This window comes from Priceomyces carsonii (genome assembly GCF_900007245.1).
Source record: "Priceomyces carsonii strain CBS4050 genome assembly, scaffold: Debaryomyces_carsonii_scaffold_6, whole genome shotgun sequence".
NCBI classification, from domain to species: Eukaryota; Fungi; Ascomycota; class Pichiomycetes; order Serinales; family Debaryomycetaceae; genus Priceomyces; species Priceomyces carsonii.
In genome coordinates this window covers 478076-496413 of record NW_026946679.1, presented here as the reverse complement: position 1 = coordinate 496413, position 18338 = coordinate 478076, and the positions used below count along the sequence as shown (strand labels likewise).

Genomic DNA, 18338 nt, shown 5'->3' with positions numbered 1-18338 from the left:
AGCTAATATTCATGTTTCGGTAAGTGGTAAAATCTCCTTAATAGACTTTGGATTATCGATTTTCCCATGTACAGAAAAATGTAAAAGCAGAGATTTTGAGGCATTGGATGAAACCTTCAAAGTATATTTACGCAATAGCCAAGATTGTAATCAAGATTATCCAGGCAGTCAAGAAGGAGATACGCTTTCTGATAAAAGAGTTACAAAAGGCAATAATGGAGTAAGTTCTTTTGATGGTGTAGTCTCTGAAGAAACAAGCTCTCAAAGTACAGGATTTATAACGGAAGATTTTATCTCGGAAGGGGCGATGATAAATAACGGATCCTAATATTATACCGATTCACACGTATTGTATTATTTCGTTCAAAAGAATTATCGAAAACTTCAGAAAGTTAATGTACTTTCAGGTTTGTTTCATCTACATGAAAGGAAGTATTAGCATAGTAATTTTATCAGGAACGGAATACAAAATGCGGTCTCTTAAAAGATTGTAACCCGAAGTTTAATGGCTACTAAGTTTAATACTTCCCTTACGTAGCCGCAAACTTGTGCGAGTTCTGTACTAAAGTCTCATATAACTTCCAATTTTTTTGCAGTTTGACTTACAGTCCAATAACTGACGATCAGCCAATCTCCGAAGAATTTATAACTTGAATAATGGAAGAAAATATGCCGACACTTAAAATTGACATTTAATAATACTCAATCGACCAAGTCATGAGAAATATTCAGTAACATTGCGGTATAATACAGAAGCAGATATCTCTGATTATTCCTTTTTCCACATGATATACCATTAAATAACTAGATCTGGGAGATATTTTGCAGAAATGCAAATAAACTTCTGAAAGCTAAGATAACTTTGGAATGATATACGACCTCGCGGATGGCTTGATGATCATCAATTTATCATGAAATACATATTTACGACTAAATGAATGAGATCTAAACAAAGAAACTTTCTTCATAGAAATTTAACGAGTTTTCCTTGGCCCATAATTTGACATTTTGTACCAAGCCCTTTGGACCGGCGGATACGACCCAAATCTTACTCAAATCAATATTCTCATTAAGAACTTGATTCTTTGGTAAATCTTTACAGCATACAGTATGATCACCATCTTCTATTGGTCCACTACATTGAGTGAAACCACCACTAGTGCACCAATTTAAATATTTGTAGTTCAACTTTGGTCTGCCCTTGTAAATTTTGTTCTCAATGTTAATCTTGTTAACAGTTTCCATAAATTGTTGTCTCTGAAAAGCTGGTGTTTCACTGAAATCAGAGTCTGGAATGAACGGTTCGTTAAAACTCGATGCATGTCTTGAATGTGCAGGTGAATACATTCCATGAATACCGTTGCCCAATTCTTCAGTCATTGGATCCACTTCATCATCACCATAATCATCATCCTGCTCTTCTCTATTTTCATTCTCCTCTCCTGCGTCTTGGATTCCATTCTCATTAAAGGATCCACTATTAAATGCAAAATTCAAAGTCCTTTCATTTCTTGGACATTCTTCATCTTCCAGATCCTCTTCGTTGTCTACAGATATTTCGACATTCACATTTTCATCTCCTTGTTCCGAAGCGTTCGATTCTGCATCTTCTTCTCCAGGATTATCTTCGAGTCTAAAGGAAGACATTCGAGAGGAATGACTAAATTGAGAAAGCCTGCCAATTGATCCATATTTGCTCAATCTCATCGATTTGTCTTCAGTAGATGATCTTTCGTCACCAGTAACAAAGATTTCAAAATCGTCCCCATGAATAAAACCATCGAAATATCTCAATACAATAATATCTCTGAAGTCTCTTATAACCCACACAACTTTAGTTGGTATTCCATGATAATTCATAACTCTTATAATAGGCAAAGCGAAAGAAATTGCTGACCCTCCGATGACGATAAGAATTCGCTTTGCATGAACTTGTAATTTAGAAATGGAAAACTGATCATTGTCTTTGGTTGAGCTCAAAAACAATAAGTATGGATCATATGCACCTGAAATAAGATATTTATGATCATTTTGGATCCGAAATGTGGTTTTTCTCACGATTAACTTTTGATAGTTATCTTGAGGTAAAGATGCTAGTGTATATGGATGATAATTTGGAATGATTTGTCGATAAATTCTCATAATAATGGAAGGGTAGTATTCAGTAAGCCTGATATGGGCACCAGGCCCATTGGAAGATCTCTTAAGCAAATAATTTGGGAATTCAATTAATGATAAATTACCCGAAATGTCTGTGACTTTGACATCAAGACGTGAATGTGTAGCAATTGATAGCTTCAATCGGTAAAAGATTTGAGATGACAATATGATAACATTCAAAATTGTGAAATTGGTAATTTTTACTGGTCTAGCATGAAGTTGCAAGCAGAAGACAATAATCCAGGACCAAGTATAATGTTGAAAGTAAAAAATTCCGTAAAATCTTGCTCTAAATTTTTGTAGAGAAGTGATAGCTATGATAATGAAACCAGCTATCGCAACCCATCCGTATATGTTTTCTGTTTTAAATGCCTTGTTCCACGTATGGTTTTTTTGAAAGAATCCACAGTACAAAGCCATATGTGCAACAGACTGTAAGATTAAAAATCTAGATAACCATTTATGGATAGGAATTAGCATCAAGTATAATGTATATGGCAATGGCGATGGCCTCAAGCTTAAAAACATCACAGATGGCAAGCATACAGCTGCTATTTTGCCTAGTCGTTTGGCAAGAAATATCAAGTCTCCGTCGTTTAAATCTGAAAAGGATAAAAACATGAAAAGAACTGTCCAAAATGCAATTTGAGCCAAGGTATTGTAATAAAACAGAACCTTGAGAATAAATCCCTTTAATGCCAATGCCATTCTCGTCCTAGCACTATCCAGATCATTTCTATGAGCAACTCTATTCAATCGCAGAATGGTCCATTTGACTATAGTAACTTTCCTCGATGGGGAATATCCACGGACAACAAAGTACCTCAGAATAGGAACAAGTATCAATAGTACTATCATCAGCATTGCTGTCACATCTCCATACTTATTTGTGGTACTTTGTCTACGTTCTGTGTATTCTTTTGATTTCCCATTAGGATAATGAAAACTAAAGTCTTTAAACCAAGAGTTCGTGTTACTTCTTTCCATATTACTTGGTATAACAATGCAAGGCTCCCTAATATGGGATTATTTAAATAATACGTATAACTATTCTTTAAAGTATTACAACCGCCGAAATAGTGCCTTAATATAGATTGTTGATCCGATAGCCTAAGAGCGGCCCGGCACGAGGCATGAGCCACTCGATCTGATAAAATTTTAAGCCATCTTAGGTAATATAGTCTTAATTTATATACGATATAGACGGATATAACCAATGGAAAGATATGATATGGAAAAATATGGATGGCTATAGATGGATATGTATGCACTTTTGTTGGATCTAATATAAGTTTCTTATATTTCTGGATTTTTGCTTATTGTTTCTACCTCTATTCTCTAATAAACCAGAGCGAGTGGGAGGATTAGCATTCGTTACTTTATTACCATTTTTGAAAATGACGCCTTGTCTCGTAGGTTGCTGTCTATTCATGGCACTAGGCTTAGAGGGGATTTTAGGATTGGCAGAAGAACCCTTTGTCTTAGACACAAATCCTGACCTAGAGGGGTTGGGGTTCTTAGGCAAGAAGCTTGGAGCAGGCCTATGGTTTCTGTTATTCGTATTATTATTGTTATTGTTGTTGTTATTGCGGAATCCATTGGAGTTCCTATAGTGGTCTCTCCCATTGCTATTAAAGTCCTTGTTGCCAAATCGTCTATTAACATCCCAGTTGTTGTTAGTATTGGCACTTATAAAGTCTCTCTTGTTTTCGGGCATCTTTTTTGCACGGCCGCTGAGTCTATCATAATATATATTTCGAAGCGATTTGGGCAAGTTTGAGCCACTAAATGCACTTCCATTCTGATTCGGCACTCTGGAGGTTCTTGGTTCTTTACAATCATCTCCGTAATGTGTATTGTTGCCGCAGTTGTAACAGTACATGTTAGGTAACGTCTTATTTTCGTTATCGTATGCATCCAAGGTCAAATATGATCGCCATATTGTTGGACATGTATCATCTCCATGGCTGAATGTGTCACAAATTTTGCAATATTGTCTTTTTCTTTGCTTGTTTTTACAGTTGACAGCTATATGACCTTTGAGACCACATTTTGCACATACTAAAGTGGTTGGACACTGTGCCTCATAGTGATCACCTACAACACCGCATTTGTGGCAAACCACCGTTTTGCATTTTGCTCTTATGTGTCCTCTTTTATGACAGTTAGCACATAGAGGCCCTAGACTCTGCATCGCATTTATCGTTTTACCTGTCGATGGATCAGTAACACCAAAATATCGTCCTTCGCCCCTTAGTTCTATTAACTCATCTGCCACATCATTCACTTGATCGAACGAGAGAGACGTTATCCCATTTCCGTTCTTATTTTCTTTGTCTTCATTATTTTCCTTTTCTCGTACGCCGACCGATGAGGCTCTATCACTAATTATGTCTGCTGTGGAAGGATGCGGTGTCCCATCATCGGTTTCTGATATGTGATTTGGTTTAGCGTCTTCGATGATCTGTAATGTTTCTGACATAATAGCTACGTCATCAATCTCACTTATACTCCTAAAGCTCTAAAAACATAGGTGAAATAGAATTTTGATAGACCAAATTACTTAAAGGTCAAAAGAAAAGTGACACAAAAGTGATCATTGATGTATTAATATAAAAAGAAGTAATCAAAAACGATGCAGAAGTGGGACCAATTACCATTATTCATAGTCTATTGTTGTATTTAGTACCATATTCAGTTGGTTTTTTTTTTCCACTTTAATGAAAATTCATAGAGCGAGTTAAAAAGGCAATAAAAAAAAAAAAAAGGCACATTCAAATGCCTCTAGACTTGCAATATCAAAGCTCTGACCTGCTTCAAAGAAAGTTTCTCACAGCATGTGTCCCCACTTGGTCTTCGATAGTATCTCCCTCTCCAGAGACATTAATTGAAGTCTTCAAAAAATCTTGATGCGTCAAAGCTGCTAACAAGTAGCATGCACTAGCTAAGAGAAAGAATACCGCAACAACGATCAAACTAGTAGCCTGTACGGTTAACGAGAGCCACTGAATGGCACTCAATAAGAGATAGAACCCACATCTCGGCCAATTTTCATCGAAGTTGCTAATGAACTTGGTGAACTTGTCTGTGAGTGGACAGATCTTCAACAAAAATGGAATCTCCACGAAAACAACCACCAATCCCTCCACAATACATATAATTGAGAAAATTATAACCAAAGACGCATGAAAGATGTTAGCAATTCCCAAAGCGATCGCTAAAAATATTGTGAGGAGTCCAATCCATTGTCCATATAAAGAAAAGTTCTTTTTCTTAAAATCGGCTGAGAAGCCATTGAAGATGTTTCCAAGTATTCTCCGAAAGTTAAATGCCATTGTTTATAATTAAGCTGATTCAATTGAAGGCTTGATTGAAGTGGTCATAAATCTGTTTATGGATTTTTCTTGTTTTTTCTCTTTTAGTTAAACGTGTGAGTTGTGATGATAAGACACACAAAGTCATCTCCAGTATCAGAAGACTTCGAGGTCAAATTTTTTTTTTTTCATTCTATTTGAGTTAGAATTAGAGTTGAAATATCAGTTTAGATATAAACTATAGTGGAAGTTTATAGATGGGTCGAGAGACTATAATTGCATTAGTTGGGAAACCTTCAAGTGGGAAGTCTACGACTTTAAACTCGTTGACTGATGCCAATGCGAAGGTTGGAGCATTTCCTTTCACTACAATAGATCCTAATAAGGCTACGGGGTATTTAGAGGTAGATTGTGCATGCAGTAGGTTCGGCAAGGAAGAATTATGTCTGCCTACATACGGATATTGTAGGGACGGAAAGAGAGGAGTGCCGATTATGCTTTTAGATGTTGCAGGGTTAGTACCGAATGCTCATTTAGGCAGGGGATTGGGTAATAAGTTTCTTGGTGATTTGACAGAAGCCGATTGTTTGATACATATAGTTGATGTTAGTGGCACAACTGATGCAGAGGGAAAGGCTACGAGAGGCTATGATCCGCTTCATGATATAGAGTGGCTACAGGACGAGATTTTCAGATGGATCTTGGGTAACTTGACAGAAAGATGGGGATCTATCGTCAGAAGACATACAGCTACGAAATCCACAACATTAGAGACGCTTAGACAGCAGCTAGGTGGATATTCTGCAAATAAGCAGTTAATTGGCAAGGCTTTAGATTTGCTCCCTGGTTTACCTCCTTTACAGGATTGGAATAATGAAACTATAGAAAAAGTAGTCTACACTTTTATGACGGTCAAATTTCCCACTGTGCTAGCACTCAATAAGATGGATCATCCTGACTCGGACAAAAATGTTTCTAAGATTATATTGAAACATCCTAATCTGAAATGCGTCTTGACCTCATCAATTACTGAGGTATTTTTAAGAAAACTAGCAAATCAAAATTACATTAAATACGATCTGGGTACTGAATTTATTGATACTATTGATGATTTGGGTCCAGGTTCTGGATTAAAGCCGCTTGATGAAAAGATGAAAATTCGTATCGAGAATGTAAGAGACTTGGTTCTCTATAGATTTGGATCTACGGGAGTGGTCAAACTATTGCAGGCAGCAGCTGATCTTTTAGACTTGGTACCTGTTTATCCAGTCAGGAACATTCATAATTTCACAGGAAGTACAGGAGACAGTGTCTTCAAAGACTGTGTTCTCGTTAAAAGGGGTACACCCGTCATTACTGTGGCTAGGAGGATTATGGGTGACGTGACTATTGCAGCAATAGAGGGGCTCAATGGTATGAGAATAGGTGAAGAAGACATTGTGGATGTCGGGAAGAATGATATTCTTAGCTTCAAGCTTGTCCCTGGAGGTAATAAGTAGACTTTTGTAGTATTTGTAAATAAACTATCGCATAGAACAGGAACAAACGAAAATCACTATATAAAGATTTTCAGTGAAGTCCGATATACGGAAAGCCGTATCTTAAATGAAAAGTATATTCTACATAAACATAAGTAAAAGCTTTCTTGCTGACAATGTCACAATCCTCAACTAACGTAGATAAGGAGGTGCCTACAAGTGGTAGTGGCTCGATAGGAGCCACTATAAAAACTACTAAGTTGACAGCTGATCAAATAGATAAGTTGAGTAAGATTATTGATGCAATTCCTGACATATTATCGAAGACAGATAATCCAGAATACGACGAAATCTATGGATATAGAATTAACGTTGAATCGAAAGACCACGTTGTTCCTAATACACGGAATGAGATTTTGTTGAAGTTTTTAATTGCCAATAACTACGACGTTGATGTGACTAAGGAAAAGTTGATAAAAACATTGAATTGGAGGAATAGTTTTCAGCCATTGTCAGCAGCGTTTGAAGAAGAGTTTGATTCAATTTTCGAAGCATTGGGTGCTATTACAGAATCAAGCAATGGCAAACCTAATTTGAAAGTTGTTACGTGGAATCTTTACGGAGACTTGAAGGATCCAAAAAAGCTCTTTGAGAAGTATGACTCAGAGGACAAAACAAGCAAGGAGGGAACACCTTTTCTTAGATGGAGAGTCGGTTTAATGGAGAGAGCGCTTACGCTAGTTGATTTCAATGATCCTTCTAATCATAAGATCGCTCAAGTTCACGACTATAATAATGCGTCTATGTTCAGAATGGATCCAGGAATGAAGGCTACAACGAAGCAAATTATATCTTTGTTCGCAGAAAGCTATCCAGAATTGCTTTCTTCCAAGTTCTTCATCAATGTCCCTTCATTGATGAGCTGGGCTTACGCTTTTCTTAAGCTATTTATCAATGCTGAGACTTATAAAAAGTTTCACTTCATGAATAATGGTGACTTGTCTGAATGGTTCGGAAAGTCTGATCTCCCTTCCGAGTATAACGGTAATGTCAAGAACGACAAAGTCTCTCTGCTTCAGGCCTTGAATGAATCTTGTAAGCCTAAGATAAAGATACCAGAATACGGAAAGGTTTTACTTGAGAGAACAAGTAAAAGCAAAGAGACGGATGAACCACCGACTAACTAAATCTCCTCAACCTAATGAAACTCTGGATGCTACTAGAATGAAATATTCTCCTCAAACGGAGTCTATTAGATTGCATGAGTTATGCTGATAGACCGAGACTTCTAATAATTATTTACTCTACTTCAAGTATATGAATAATGGGCAATCTAATATTGCAGAAAATCGTCAACCATAGTCTCTTATACTACCTTTAACTGTTTGTGAGCCTTCAAGCTAGCAAATAGAGGTCTCACTGTGACTGTTTGATCCACTATAAATCCTAGCTATCTTTTATCCTTTTTGTGTCACTTAATATAATATATTGATTTGAGTTTAAGTAAATATATAAACAGATATATATATATTTATATATCCAGACTACTAAACTGTATATTGTTTAACAAGTTAGTTGTGCCACTTTCGTCTTAGCTAATAGAAATATTGTGCTAGTGGAGCTAGTTGTGGAAAGTTTTACTTATGTCCTCACATCATGGTCAGGATCATTACCTGATCTTGCAAGTTCCCAAAACGGCTTCCAGCGACGATATCAAAAAAGCTTACAAGAAATTATGTTTGAAGTATCATCCAGATAAGACATCAGACAAGACTCATCATGACCTTTTCATCAAGATTCGGGAGGCATATGAAATTTTGAAAACATCAGATACCAAAAGAGCATATGACAAACAGCATGGATTCAACAAGTCAAAATCCTTCTCATTCAACACGACTACTTCGGAAACTAAAACGTCAACATACAGTTCATTTTCATCTCGACAACCAGGCTACTATAATTTTTATCAACAGTTTTATACAAGACAAGGTGACCCACGGTCGCAGATGGCAGACGATATTAGAGTAAAGAAGGAGCGAGAAAATGACAAGATTAACAAAAAGAGAGAAGAGGAGAAGTTCGTGAAAATGAGGAAAGAGATATTGAGGAAAGAACGTGAAGAGTTGGCTAGAAGAGATGAGGAAAGAAAAAGGAGAGAGGAATTAAGGGCTCGACAGCAAGGAAAAACAGAAGAGGAATTGTACAAACAGAAAAAGAGGGAATATCTTCAAAGGCAGAGAGAAGAATATCTCAATAAACCAGCACATTCTGACCCCTTGGAGCACCAGTTTCGTAACTTCGACACTGACCAACGAAAAGAGCATAAGGAGCCGAAAGAAAATCATGAACGTAACAATAATTCAGACACTGGTCGACCTTCGTCTACTTCAAATGAATACATGAAACATGGCCACATGCCGTCGGACCCCATAGTCTTAGAAGAAGATAAGAAAAGTGTTGATAGTGAGGGTTCGAAAAGGACTCCTGAGTCGACAGACTCTAATACAGCCTCGGACAATCATTTGAAAGCTTTTACTGAAGTTCCCAAAAAAAATGGCGGTTTAAATCGAGATAACATATCAGCATTCAAGCCTGACAGTAATGGAAAGGAACCTCCGAATAAGGGTTCTGATAAGACGACTAAGCAAAAAGAGCCTCTAGCATCATCCAAATATTATGATGACTTGATGAATCAGGATATGAGGACACGACCAAGACAAGAGCCCTCTAGGATTAGAAATAGGCGGTCGCTATCGCCATCTAAATTATCAAATCGGATCCCTACAAGCTATGTTCGTGAAGACAAGAGTTTTATGAAAGAGAAAGATCAAAGTTCAGCTAAACGACCGAAAAAAAACCTGAGTGCTTTTAAATTTGATGAGCTTCGAAACAACCTTGGGTCCAGCATCGCCGAAGTTGATTTTTCTGACATGTTTGAAAGTCTTCCGTCTAAATCAAGAAAGCTAAGTGAAGATAGAACAACTTCTAAGAATAAACGACCAAAAATATTGGAGTTTAGTGATGGAACATCCAAGGCTGAAACTCTTCACACACCAATCAATAAGAGATTTGTTAAAGGTCATGCGGCTCCTCTGGGTCGTCAAACTGTCAAAACTGATATTACAATATTTGATTTGCATGCTTCTCCTGTCATACACTCCTATACGCCTCCCGAACCTCCAAATATCATATTGGGTGCAAGCGTCAGCGATGTTGACTGGAGAAAATATGTGACTTCGGTCCAGAAATATGAAAAGGAATTTTTAAATTATAAAAAGCTCGTCTTACAGTATCAATTGGAGCGCTATGGGAAGGATGAAGAGTACTACGATTCAATAAATAGCGATCTGAAAGCATTTGGAGTTTATCAAGATTGCTTACAAAGGGACATAGATGTTCTTCAAAATTACAATATTCAACTTCGAATTTTTGCTGACACCATGAACATTTACAAACAAAATTGCAGTTTTAGGAGCCTGACTGAAGCCAAAGGCTTTTAATTGTGTAATATATAGCATACTTTCAATAGAATCGACTAAACCCCGGCTTTGGATTAACTTGTAATCTCGAAATACCTTTGTGGTATCAAGAACGCGTTTAAAGACACCGTAAACTTTTCATAATATCAAAACTTCTTTATAACGAAGCAAACAAGGCACTTAAAATGAATAGAAATCGTCAATTGCTTTTGCTTGTGGGCTTGATATTCCATTCGTTCTATATATGGTCGATCTTTGACATATACTTTGTGCTGCCCTTGGTTCATGGTATGGACAATCACAGATCAACAAATTCACCACCTGCGAAAAGGCTATTTTTGATTGTGGGGGATGGGTTGAGAGCAGACAAGGCTTTCAAGAAGCTTAAGCATCCAAGCACTGGAGAAGAGAAGTATTTGGCACCTTATCTTAGAAATCTAGTTTTAAACGAAGCCAGCTGGGGTATTTCTAATACTAGAATGCCAACTGAGTCAAGACCAGGCCACGTTGCGATGATTGCTGGTTTCTACGAAGATGTATCTGCTGTTACAAAGGGATGGAAGACTAATCCCGTAGACTTTGACTCATTTTTCAATCAGTCTACCCATACATATTCTTTCGGATCTCCTGATATCTTGCCGATGTTCGCTTATGGCGATGGTGTTGTTCCAGGCAGAATTGATGTTTGCATGTATGGCCATGAATTCGAAGATTTCACACAAAGCTCCATCGAACTAGATGCGTTTGTTTTCAAACACTTTGACGATCTTATGCTTAATCTGACCGCTAATGAAACACTTAAGAATGAACTCTTTCAAGACGGAAATGTGTTCTTTTTCCATCTTTTAGGTCCTGACACCGCTGGGCACGCATATAGGCCATACTCCGCTGAGTACTATGATAATATTGAGTATATAGATCAGAAGTTATCGAAACTCATACCCAAAATTAATGAGTACTTTGGCGATGATGACAGTGCGTTCGTTTTCACTGCTGATCATGGCATGTCGGACTTTGGATCTCACGGGGATGGTCATCCTGATAACACTAGAACACCATTGATTGCCTGGGGAGCAGGAATTAATAAACCAGTAGTGTTAGCGGATCTCGAAGACCCTGAGGCTGCAAGGAAAGCTCAAGACCCAGTTCTTTCTGGATATGAAGCGGATTATTTTGACACTTGGGGATTTGAAAATATTAAAAGGAATGATGTAAATCAAGCAGACATTGCATCCTTGATGGCATACTTGATAGGAGCAAATTATCCTGCGAACTCTGTCGGAGAGTTACCTTTAAATTACCTTGATGCTCCTCCACTCGAGAAAATAAAAGCATTATATGCTAATGCTTTATCAATTGTTGAGCAATATCTTGTCAAAGAAAGTGAAGTCTATAACCACCAATTTAAGTTCAAACCATATAGTCCATTTGAGGAAAAATCCATTGACAGCTACAAATTAGAAATTGAAATTTCCATGGCCTCGATTGGTAAGTCTTACAAGGAGGAATACAAAGAGTATGAAATTCAGAAAACGATAGAACTTACTGAGGAACTTATGCAAAGAGCGCTTGATGGCCTCAACTACCTCCAGACATATAATTGGGCCATGTTGCGTTCGATTGTAACTTTAGGCTTCTTTGGTTGGATTGTTTACGCATTTATCTTGTTTTTGAAGCTTTTCATTTTGGACCCTGACACCACTAATAATGAACCAAAGTCTAAATTTTTGATTGGCACTTTTGCTACGTTGACAATAGGGATTAATTATATCTTATTTTACCAAAACTCCCCATTTAACTATTATGCTTATACATTCTTCCCTTTGTACTTTTGGTACACCATTCTTGACAATAGGGCAGCGTTATTCAAAGGTACTGAGTCCTTTTTATATGGAATTTCGAAGTTATCGAAACTTTTAATTGTGCTTTCCTTTGTTGGAATGTATGAAGGAATTTTCCTTGGATTCTCTAGGCGATACATGTTCTCCATTATTTTGATACTAATTGCGCTTTATCCGCTTGCTTTTTCTTCATCGAAGCTTCCGGTATTACAGAAGGCATTGTGGTTCTTTAGCTGTCTTGGCTTATGCCCTTTCACTAATTTAAATCCTGTTAAAGTTGAAAGCCTTCTCCAAATAAATATAGGAGCTCTTTTTGCATTGATAGTTGGTATCTGTGGCTCTATTCAGGCTTTTTCACGCCCAAATATTGATCGTTTCAACAAGACGCTAGTCAGATTGCAACTTGGCTCTATCATTGTCATGCTATACGCAGTTAATGTGTCAGTCAATTCATTGCAGGCAAGAGAAGGCTTGCCCCTTCACTCTCAGGCTATAGGCTGGGCAACTTTTATTGTGTCATTATTTGTTTTACCAATTCTGTTTGCGTATAAACCTTCTAAAGATTATCAGTTGAGACTTTTAACTATTTTCTTAGCATTCACGCCTACATTCATTATCTTGACAATATCATTCGAATTACTATTCTATGTCATTTATTCATTAGTATTACTTCAATGGCTCAACATTGAAGAATCTTTGAACTTTACAAAAGAGGAAATTTCCAGGAGCTTTGAGGAGACGAAAAAGCTTCCCAAAGGTTATTGGATCCAGGTCATTAGAATATCGATAATTGGGTTCTTCTTCCTAGAATTTGCATTTTTTGGAACAGGAAATGTTTCATCCATATCGTCGTTCTCGTTAGATTCGGTCTACAGGTTAATTCCTATATTCGATCCACTTTCCATGGGTGCACTTTTAATTATTAAGTTGATAATACCGTATGTGCTCCTTTCAGCTTGCTTGGGAATAATGAATCATCAACTACAGATCAGAAAATTTATGATCTCTTCACTCATCATATCTACCAGTGATTTCTTGTCCTTGAATTTCTTCTTTTTGGTTAAGACAGAAGGTTCATGGTTAGATATTGGAGTAAGCATTTCAAACTACTGCTTGGCGATTCTATCCTCTTTGGTCGTTCTCATTTTAGAGGTTCTCAGCTCCGTAATACTAAAAGGCGTGGAATATGAGTCAGATGAACCGAAATTGCAGGACGCTCGAGAACAAAGAGAAGAAGACGTCAAAGGAAACAAAGCCGACGAAAACCTGGCCGAGACGGAAGAAGAGGACGAAGAAGAAGAAGAAGAAGAAGACTATCAATATATTGAGAAACCCATTAGTGACAGTCCAATAGCCTCTAGAGTCAGAAAAAGAAGCCAAAAAAAGGAATAAATACCTAATTAAATAAACAATACACCCACGATATAAAACTTAATTCTCTTATTCTATTTATACCCCTGAATATCCGTCCATAAAAAATTTTTCTTTTTTTTTTTGCAAAATCCAATCAATCTATTGAGATAATGAGTAATACCTCGAAAAAAAAAACTGAAATTATCATTAATTATCATTAACTATCAAATACTCCCACTGGACGGCCACTATGACTAGTGATAATATGAAAAAACATGTTTTGATGATAGACAACTATGACTCCTTTACCTGGAACTTATATCAATACTTATACCAGTCTAATTTATGTGGAAAAGTAGACGTATATCGTAATGATAAAATCGATATTGATACTATTGAAAACAAAATTAAGCCAGATATAATATTTATTTCTCCTGGTCCAGGCCATCCTCAGACAGATACGGGTATATCAAGAGATGTTATCAAACATTTTAAGGGTAAGGTACCGATATTTGGTGTTTGTATGGGGCAACAGTGTATTTATGAAGTATTTGGAGGAGATGTATCGTATGCTGGAGAGATTGTTCACGGAAAAACAACAAGTATTAAGCATGATGGAAGGGGGATGTTTTTGAATGTTCCTCAAAGCATTGCAGTAACAAGGTATCACTCTTTAGCTGGGGCTTTAAAAACCTTGCCCGATTGTTTGGAAGTGACTGCCACGACTGAGACGTCTCCCGAAGTAATCATGGGTGTAAGGCATAAGAAATACACAATAGAAGGAGTGCAGTTTCATCCTGAGTCGATATTGACTGAGTCTGGTCAAATTATGATTGATAATCTTTTAGCAGTTTCTGGAGGAACATGGGAAGAAAACAAAGAGAAGAATACCAGTCCTTCTCCTGAAAGCAAGAAGGAGAGTATTTTGAACAAAATATATGAAAAAAGGCGCCAAGACTATATGGAGATTGAAAATTTGCCAGGAAAATCTTTCCATGACTTGGAAATAGCGCTTTCGTTAGGTTTGGCTCCTCCATTGATCAATTTTTATGATAGACTTATTCATACGAAAGAGAACTTGAAGCAAACGATTATCTTGTCTGAATTCAAGCGGGCCTCTCCCTCTAAGGGAATCATCAATATTAGTGCAAATGCGGGTATTCAGGCGAAGACGTATGCTACTTATGGTAGCTCGACGGTGTCTGTCTTGACCGAACCAAATTGGTTCAAAGGATCCTTAGACGATTTGACCTTGATAAGAAAAGTGTTGGATACAGTGGATGTACCTAATTATCAGAGACCAGCCGTTTTAAGGAAAGAGTTTATTTTCAACAAGTATCAGATCTTAGAAGCCAGATTAGCCGGCGCGGATACCGTTCTTCTTATTGTGAAAATGTTGAAGGAAGGATCAATACTTCAAGATTTGTATGAATATTCGTTGTCACTCGGAATGGTGCCTTTAGTTGAAATCAACGATGCAGAGGAGCTAAGTGTTGCACTTAAGCTTACGCACAATGGAAATACAAAAGAGCCTCTAGTTCTCGGTGTAAATAACAGAAATTTAATAACATTTGACGTTGACTTAGGTACAACAAGGTCCCTTATTACTGGGGCAAAAGAGAATAACAACAGGGAAGGCGATGTCTTGGTATTAGCCTTGTCAGGTATAACTAGTACTGAAGACGTGAGAAAGTACAAATATGAAGATAAAGTTGACGGTTTTTTAATAGGAGAAAGCTTAATGAGAGCAGAAGAGAAAGGAAAAGCTGCTGAGTTCTTAAATGAACTATGTACCTGTTGAATAGTCTCAATTATATATAAATAGTCTTAATAGATCATCAATAAAGCCATTAGATATCTCTTTTTTATATACATGACAAAGACGCGTTTCATTAAACATATTTTAGTGAGAGATCCTTCATTACTTAGCCAGAGCTTATAAGGAACAAAGGGAGTAAAGTTCAGACGATTATCGACATGGAAGTAGCAAGCGTTAGGATAGATTCGTCCTTATTGAACGAGAATCAAGGAAAAGTTGTTCGTATTATAGGTAAATGTGAATCTTATGACCCAAGCTCATCGACGGCCACCTTTATTAGTGGTGGACCAATTAATCTTAATTTGACCACGGGAGAAAGCTTGAACGTGAATAGTAAGTACGAAGTGATAGGCAAGGTTGGAGCTTCGGATCAGAATGTTAGTGTTTATTCTGTGATTGAATTATCTGATAATATCAATCTTGAAGTGGCCGAGAAGTTAGTGAAGTATGTTCATAAAGTGCCCGAGCTCTTTCATTAAGAGCCATAAAGGACTTATTTCTGGAGCATGCTGAGAAGCAAACCGTAATGTGTTTGATTTGAAAGTGGTTTTGTCGATTTAAAAGGTTAGCTATAAATGGTCTATATCGCTGAATAGGTCAGTGAACCGTTTTTCATTGTAAAGGCTCTTAGCAGTAGAGATCCAGGCAGGTTTGGTTTCAGGAACTTTGCTATATTTGAAGTTACCAAATGCAATGAGTAGTCTATAGGCAGCTTCGGGACAAGATTTGATTAGAACATCACCAATATCAGAAGCGAATTGCGTGATGGGGATAACTGAATTGTTGCTCGAATTTAATAATGATGTTTGCAAATAATAAACTGACAAATTGTAAATGAACGTTGATAAAGTGGTAGTCATTGTAGAGTAGTGTTTATTAGTCTTTTCTGAAGAAAGGCTGTTTAATATTTTTTCGATTTGCAGTAACAAATCTTGAAAAATACTATTGAATTGGTACTTTCCTTCATCTGTAGGGTCGATAAACAACTGTATGAAGAGCGTGTTTCCAACCAAGTTGTTGAGCATCTTCAATAACATCATGAAAATTGGAATCGTAGAGGGATTAACAATCTTGAGGCCCGATTGAATTGATTTCAATATCACTTCTGCTACTTCTGTAGAGCTCAATAAATCAACTGCAGTTACTCTCGGAACACTCACTCTCAATAAATCATACGCGAGCAAGTGGCTGGATTCACTCCATTCTTCCAAAATCTTGACACATGTTTGGGTGATTATTCTTAAAGATTGCTTCGAGGTTAATGTTGTCAATTCGGAAGCAATGCTGGATAGCTCTGAATCATTAAATCTAGCAGTCTCGGTCTGTTCTCCGTTTAATTTATTTAAACCTTTGACCAATTGCTCTACTTTGTAATCTTTGAAGTTAATGTACTGCTTTATTGGCAAAACCTTCAAAGATGTTGAGCTTGTCGCAGTCTTCTTAGAAGTAGTACTATCTGCGTAAGGATTGTCGATTGGCCCTTCCCCCAACAGAAAGCCGCTTGTATTTTGCATTATGAACCTCACAACTTCATCGTTATATGATTCAGGTAATTCATTATCCGCTAAAAATCTTTGGGCGGCAGTATATGCATTTTCATTAGCATTATACGGGAGTTTCAACGGTGGTGCACCGTCTTCAATATCTACATCAAATAGATAATCCCACTCTTTTCCGTTGAAATGCTTCTTACTCCCGGTGTCCGTGGAAGATCCAACAACGTCTCCAATTTTTATCCATTCTCCTCCAGACCATTGATGTGCTTCAATGGTACCACTAGCATTCTTCACCATTAGTGTCGATCCTTCCTGTTTACCTGGATTCTCTAAAGCTTCATAACCAGGAATATCTGTCTTCTTGAGATTATCGACGGACTGCTCGGCAATGCTAGACTGCTCAACGTCCTTTTTCAACTGTGCTACTTCTTCATTCGATGCCACTCTAGTGGGCGACCTCGTAAATACTCTAAGGTAATTATCAGATCCCCCCACAACAAAGTCTCCATTGGGACACACACTCAAGCACCATAATGAAATGCAAGGAAGTCGAATTACCTGTATTGCAACTCCGTCTCTCCACACACGAACAGTTCTATCTTCGCCAGAGGAAACTAAATCACCGTTAGGCAACACTTTAAGATCATAAACAAACGATTCATGACCTTCCAAAGTTTTCAATACTGCTCCAGTCTCTAAGTCCCATATTTTAATCGTACAGTCATTAGAGCATGATGCAAACTGTTTATTACCTGGCAAAATTAACAACTTCCTTACGACATCAGAATGGCCAGTGAATGATGCCACCTCTTTATTTCCTACCCACTTCTTTATAGTCCTGTCGGCAGAGCATGTCAAAAAACTTGATTCTCCTATGATCTTGGCATCCCAGACCGAAGCTTGATGGCCCTTCAAGTCATACTTGACAGAGCAAGTACTCAAATCCCATACTTTAGCTGTAGTATCCCAAGACCCCGAAATCAAAGCACCATGGCTATAAAACAATGAACAGACATTCGAAGCATGTCCAATTAATTGATATTTGCCCAAATCCTCATCTCCTGCTGTCCTCTCTGAGGGATAAGGATCTGACAAGTATATGATACAATCTTTCCCAGCACTTGCAACAGATGGATCAGATTCATTGTCAACAAAAGCAACACAGTTCATAAACGATCCACTTGGGGAATTAAATATAATCGATCCTTCTAAGTGGGATCCATGACCCCATCCTCCATCACTGTCTGGTATGCTCCACATTCGAACAGTTCCATCTCTCAGACAAGATATGATTGTACCATCAAACGGTGATACAACGTCTCTAACGTCCTGTTCATGGCCAATTAAAGTACCACTGAGCTGAAATTTGGACATTATCGTTAATCGTCGTTAATCGTC

The 18338-nt window shown here is 37.5% G+C and overlaps 11 protein-coding genes across 11 annotated transcripts in view; 7 read left to right on the top strand and 4 right to left on the bottom strand.

Annotated features, from left to right (window-relative positions):
• Positions 1–328, top strand: part of PRCAT00005303001 (uncharacterized protein) — a gene marked incomplete at both ends in the record, with an annotated part of 1962 nt that extends 1634 nt beyond the window's left edge. The window contains one exon of the mRNA XM_062955368.1: positions 25–328. Within this exon, the coding sequence (XP_062811977.1) occupies positions 25–328 (304 nt within the window). The remainder of the gene's footprint in view (positions 1–24) is intronic.
• Positions 329–945: 617 nt separating this feature from the next.
• PRCAT00005302001 (putative ferric-chelate reductase) lies at positions 946–3147 on the bottom strand (the record flags this gene model as incomplete). Its single annotated transcript, XM_062955367.1, has 1 exon — positions 946–3147. The coding sequence occupies one exon, from the start codon at positions 3145–3147 to the stop codon at positions 946–948; it is 2202 nt and encodes a 733-aa protein (XP_062811976.1).
• Positions 3148–3442: 295 nt separating this feature from the next.
• Positions 3443–4642, bottom strand: PRCAT00005301001 (TRAMP complex RNA-binding subunit; the record flags this gene model as incomplete). The annotated part of the gene is made up of 1 exon (XM_062955365.1): positions 3443–4642. One exon carries the CDS (start codon positions 4640–4642, stop codon positions 3443–3445), a length of 1200 nt encoding a protein of 399 aa, XP_062811975.1.
• Positions 4643–4976: 334 nt separating this feature from the next.
• On the bottom strand, positions 4977–5495 carry TVP18 (Tvp18p; the record flags this gene model as incomplete). The annotated part of the gene is made up of 1 exon (XM_062955364.1): positions 4977–5495. The coding sequence occupies one exon, from the start codon at positions 5493–5495 to the stop codon at positions 4977–4979; it is 519 nt and encodes a 172-aa protein (XP_062811974.1).
• A 236-nt stretch (positions 5496–5731) lies between these two features.
• Positions 5732–6973, top strand: PRCAT00005299001 (uncharacterized protein; the record flags this gene model as incomplete). Its single annotated transcript, XM_062955363.1, has 1 exon — positions 5732–6973. The coding sequence occupies one exon, from the start codon at positions 5732–5734 to the stop codon at positions 6971–6973; it is 1242 nt and encodes a 413-aa protein (XP_062811973.1).
• A 155-nt stretch (positions 6974–7128) lies between these two features.
• SFH5 (Sfh5p) lies at positions 7129–8139 on the top strand (the record flags this gene model as incomplete). Its single annotated transcript, XM_062955362.1, has 1 exon — positions 7129–8139. One exon carries the CDS (start codon positions 7129–7131, stop codon positions 8137–8139), a length of 1011 nt encoding a protein of 336 aa, XP_062811972.1.
• A 456-nt stretch (positions 8140–8595) lies between these two features.
• Positions 8596–10452, top strand: PRCAT00005297001 (uncharacterized protein; the record flags this gene model as incomplete). The annotated part of the gene is made up of 1 exon (XM_062955361.1): positions 8596–10452. The coding sequence occupies one exon, from the start codon at positions 8596–8598 to the stop codon at positions 10450–10452; it is 1857 nt and encodes a 618-aa protein (XP_062811971.1).
• Positions 10453–10616: 164 nt separating this feature from the next.
• MCD4 (mannose-ethanolamine phosphotransferase) lies at positions 10617–13664 on the top strand (the record flags this gene model as incomplete). Its single annotated transcript, XM_062955360.1, has 1 exon — positions 10617–13664. The coding sequence occupies one exon, from the start codon at positions 10617–10619 to the stop codon at positions 13662–13664; it is 3048 nt and encodes a 1015-aa protein (XP_062811970.1).
• Positions 13665–13875: 211 nt separating this feature from the next.
• On the top strand, positions 13876–15426 carry TRP3 (bifunctional anthranilate synthase/indole-3-glycerol-phosphate synthase; the record flags this gene model as incomplete). Its single annotated transcript, XM_062955359.1, has 1 exon — positions 13876–15426. One exon carries the CDS (start codon positions 13876–13878, stop codon positions 15424–15426), a length of 1551 nt encoding a protein of 516 aa, XP_062811969.1.
• Positions 15427–15602: 176 nt separating this feature from the next.
• PRCAT00005294001 (uncharacterized protein) lies at positions 15603–15923 on the top strand (the record flags this gene model as incomplete). The annotated part of the gene is made up of 1 exon (XM_062955358.1): positions 15603–15923. One exon carries the CDS (start codon positions 15603–15605, stop codon positions 15921–15923), a length of 321 nt encoding a protein of 106 aa, XP_062811968.1.
• A 90-nt stretch (positions 15924–16013) lies between these two features.
• Positions 16014–18314, bottom strand: DOA1 (Doa1p; the record flags this gene model as incomplete). The annotated part of the gene is made up of 1 exon (XM_062955357.1): positions 16014–18314. One exon carries the CDS (start codon positions 18312–18314, stop codon positions 16014–16016), a length of 2301 nt encoding a protein of 766 aa, XP_062811967.1.
• Between the last annotated feature and the right edge of the window lie 24 nt (positions 18315–18338).